We start from the raw sequence: 4,673 nt of genomic DNA, 5'->3' as shown, positions 1-4,673 counted from the left end.
ATATATATATATATATATATATATATATATATATATATATATATATATATATATATATATATATATAATCTTTTGTGTGTGTATGTAGGATCATTAATCTCTCTTTAATTTGGCTATTATATTTTTGCACTCGTTGGTCTCAACTACTTGCTATGATATTAATTGTTAGAATCAACCGTTTAATGCTCATTAAAAGTTATTGTAAATAACGAATGCACAAATTTATTTATATTTATTTATTTTAAAAATTGCTTAACGGCTAGTGTGACATTTTGACATTAAAATACTACGTATTAGATTTTAAACCTTTATACTTATTAAAAAAAGATTTATCAATCAATTCAAAAAGTAATTACATTTTTAAAATATTAGGTGTAGGTACTAGGAGAGTTACTCTAAAAAAAGGTTGGAATGGTCACATTTAATTATTTATGCATCATACTACAAACCACACATTTTTCCATTTTTACAGTTGAATTCTTATACCATAGATAATAGTAGTAATTATTTATAAATATATAAATAAATAAACAAACACCAACGCATATATATGCATTTCATGATCCATATATGGCTGAAGCAATGACTTGTAATAAGGAGACGCTATGGCATCGGGGAGGTCGTGGTTCATTCCGATTGCCAAAACTCATGCAATGCTCTTTCTCCTCGGCATTTGGACTATTATTATGTGGACATTGTAATTTCTGAATGTCTTGCTTTAGCTTCTTCTTTTACTTAATTGTATCTTTATTTCTTTAACTTTATTCGTCGTTCGAATGTAGTAGTTGATTGTCTTGCGGTTAAAGGAGCATGCATCTCAAACCTTTCCTGGCCCTTGTTTTGGGAGGGGGGTCCAACGAATTTTCTTGTGAATTTCTTCCCTCTAGATGTTTAATGCTTTGTGGTTTTGGATTTTCTTTTTTTAAACTACTAATAATATATATAGTATTTTTTTTGAAAGCAATCATATATTCATATATATAGTATAATCTTATAATGAATGCGTCACTTTTCATTCTTTTTTTTATACTAAATCTAAATATATATATATATATATAATATAAAAGTAAATTTAAAAATAGCATTAAGTGAAGACATATTTAAAACGTTTTTTCGACCCCCTTAGCATAATTACGTTCACAACTTTATAAGCAATATGCGTTAAAATATATGTATCCACTGGGTTCTTCATCCTCTTTCTTTTTTAAATTATTTTTTAATTTTATCCTCAAGTGATCTCATTTCTCCTTATTCCATATTTTATTTCCATTTAGTATATAGATTAATCTTAAGTTCACAGGACCCTGCCCTTAGCTACTGTAGAGATAAATCACGAGTTGCACAACTAGTCCACCGGTCAAACTTTAATTTTCATGATAATAAATAATAAACAAACAAATAAGATTCAACTCAAATTAGTAACTAGTGATCAAGATTAACTTATCTTTAAAAAAAAAAAAAGTTTGCCACTTCTGAAAGGCTCAACACAAAACAATATGCACTTTGAAGACACAACAATGTGCTTTGGAAGGCTCAACAATGTGTACTCTAAGGCAAAACAATATGCACTTCGAAGGGCACAACAATGTGCTTTGGGAGGCACAAAAATATGCACGGAAAGGCTCAATATTGTTATAATGTGCTTTGGAAGGTCAACAATAAATTAATATGCTTTGAAAAACACATCAATGTGCTCGGAAAGGCACAACATTGTGTTCTGAAGGAAGGGAAAAAATACTCCGAAAGACAAAAATAAATTAACTTACTTACACAAAATAGCTTCATTTAACCCTTGATCTTGACTGAATCAATAGATGCGATTAAACCATATTTTTCAACTATACATACACTATACACACACTATGCACTTTGCATTATTCTTGATTAGAACCTAATCTATTTCTAACCTGCACCCACTACGCATTCACCTAAGTACATCCTCTCTCTCTCTCTCTCTCTCTCTCTCAACACTCGTAGACTTTCCCCATCCGCTCAATATTTCGGCCCACGAGACAGCGATATGCTGCTTCCACTATGCCCCACCACCACCAAAACCCCTAAATATATAAATACACACACTGTTTCTATATACTATACACACACATACTTACATCTATATATACACACTACTCATTATACTTATATCAAATGAGTTGTCTATCTTATGAATATTAATCAGCAAAAACAACCAAACCTCATCGCTCCCCAACCAAACCAATCATAGAAGTCCTCAAACTTTTTCCGGGTATGCTCTTTTGTTTATTGTTTCATTTGTCCTTTCCCCTTTCCTTTTTCTGGGAATATCTACTATACTCTTCCTTGTATGTGTGTGCTTTACTCTTCCTTTGTGAGTTTGTGGCATGATTTTCTCAATCCACTTTATATTTTAATTTTCTCTATATAGAATTTTCTCTCATCTGTTTCTTTTTTTTTTTTTTGTTTTTGTTTTTGTTTTCTTTTTTTTAAAAAAAAAAAAAAAGTTCTTGATATAACTATAATACATACATCATCACATACCCTAGCTAGCTTCTATATTGTCATCATCAATTCTTTCTCCCTTGTTCACAAAAGGCTAATTAAATTCAATTCCATCGTCCTCGAGGCCCTGACAGGATAGCGAATGAGTAAATTATAGTGATTTAGCTGTCCATTAGATGAGTAAGCCATGGTGATTCAACTGTTCATTAGATGCGTAAATCATGGTGATTCAGTTGTCCATTAGATGAAGGGATCAATGTTTTCTGTGCACAAAGAGCCCACCATATTTAAGTGTAACTCCCACACTATTGTCGGGGCTAGATCTTGGGTCTTTACCCAAAATCTACCACCTATAAACTTACCGTGGGGAACCTTTCTCCTTTACTTGATTCCATGAAATACACCGGCTGCATCTAATTCCATCTCTTTTATACCCCACCCCACCCCTCCCCCTTACTATATATGTATATATGTGTCTATATATATAATATAATGCATTAAAAGAGAGCTAAGCTATTCCATTTCTTGTTTTCTGTAGTTTTACTCTTGAATCTGTAGACTATAAAGTTTGATCGGAGTTGTGAGTCTGATCTTCAGTCTGGCGAAGATGTGGTGGGGTGGACAGGTGGGCTTGCCGGCGGCGGCGGGGATTTGCTCGCCTTTACTCACCAAAGAGCTCTCCTTGATTACCGAAAGCAACAATAATGGCGATAATAGTAATGAAGAGAGCAGAGAGAATTATGATAATAATGAAGAAGAAGATGAGTGTAGAGAAGGGGCGGTTCTTGAAGTGGGCACAAAGCGGCCGAGGGGGCGGCCGCCGGGGTCGAAAAACAAGCCGAAACCGCCGATTTTCGTCACGCGCGACACCCCGAACGGGCTGCGGAGTCACGTGATGGAGATCGCCGGCGGGACGGACGTGGCGGAGAGCATAGCGCAGTTCGCGCGGCGGCGGCAGAGAGGCGTTTGCGTCCTCAGCGGCAACGGCGCCGTCGCCAACGTGACGCTTCGGCAGCCCACGGCGGCCGGCGCCGCCGTGATGCTGCAAGGTCGGTTCGAGATTCTGTCGTTGGCCGGGACGTTCCTCCCCGGGCCGTCCCCGCCCGGCGCCACCGGGCTCACGGTGTACTTGGCCGGCGTTCAGGGCCAGGTGGTTGGCGGGAGCGTGGTGGGCCCGCTCGTGGCCGCCGGACCCGTCATGGTCATCGCCGCCACCTTCGCTAACGCCACTTATGAAAGATTGCCGATTCTTGAAGACGACCCGCCGGACTCCGCCGCGCAATTCCCTATTGAGTCCCCTCCGCCGCCGCCGCCGGCCGGAGCGGACCACCACGGCCTGCCGGAACCCTCCTCTTCCCTACCTCTATACAACCTCACACCAAATCTGTTTCCTCATGGAGCGCAATTGAGTCCTCATGATGCCTATGCTTGGCAACATCCTCGGCTCTCCAATTTCTAAGGCCATCAAGAATCTCAAGAACTTTAGGACCATGAAGAGAACACAACAAGGTATGTAACATACTAAGTGTTTGCTTTTCTACCTAGGTTATAGATACATCTCTATCTATATATGTGTATGAAAATGGAGTATTGTAGTTTTTTTGTTTGAGTTATTATGGAAACTCGCAGCTACTATCCGAAATTGTGCACTTGATGATAAAATTCGACATTGGCTTAAACTAGAAAGATCAATACGCTGCTCCGTTAGGTGTTGAACTTGTAACTTTGTGGTTAATAAAATTAACAGGAGAACTTGACTTGCTGGGGTTCTATTATTGTAGTTTATATATATAGGATGGAGTGGAATGTTGTAGTTTATATATCTGGGATGGAGTGGAAGAAGAGAGAGTGTAGGCTTATGATCCGTTGTAAATTACCTCTTGATTGCTACCATTATATATATTGTGTTTTCACTTTGCAATAAATTTAAACATCCTTTATTTCCTAAATTATTCCTTAAATTTTATCTCATATACATATACACACATACATATATATATATATATATATGCGTGCCCGTGCAGGGACAATGCTTCTTGTGCGGTCGTGCGATCATTCACCATTAATACACATAAATACACCACACAGTGTTCAGAAATGCACTATTATGTGGAGAACTGAGAAGCATTGCCCGCATTTGAATTAGTATATATATATATATATATATATATATATATATATATATATATATATAT

The 4,673-nt window shown here is 37.3% G+C and overlaps 1 protein-coding gene across 1 annotated transcript; it reads left to right on the top strand.

Annotated features, from left to right (window-relative positions):
- Positions 1-2,161: 2,161 nt before the first annotated feature.
- On the top strand, positions 2,162-3,983 carry LOC116001783 (AT-hook motif nuclear-localized protein 20-like). Its single transcript, XM_031241723.1, has 2 exons — positions 2,162-2,245; positions 3,017-3,983. The coding sequence occupies exon 2, from the start codon at positions 3,086-3,088 to the stop codon at positions 3,935-3,937; it is 852 nt and encodes a 283-aa protein (XP_031097583.1). The 5' UTR covers positions 2,162-2,245; positions 3,017-3,085; the 3' UTR covers positions 3,938-3,983.
- Positions 3,984-4,673: the final 690 nt, after the last annotated feature.

Source organism: Ipomoea triloba, chromosome 13, assembly GCF_003576645.1.
Source record: "Ipomoea triloba cultivar NCNSP0323 chromosome 13, ASM357664v1".
Classification (NCBI taxonomy): domain Eukaryota; kingdom Viridiplantae; phylum Streptophyta; class Magnoliopsida; order Solanales; family Convolvulaceae; genus Ipomoea; species Ipomoea triloba.
Note: the sequence above shows the minus strand (reverse complement) of the source record. Positions and strands in the feature narration are given on the sequence as shown.

Coding starts and splice junctions, on each gene's coding strand:
- LOC116001783 (XM_031241723.1), top strand. CDS start 3,086: ATGTGGTGGGGTGGACAGGTGGGCTTGCCGGCGGCGGCGGGGATTTGC.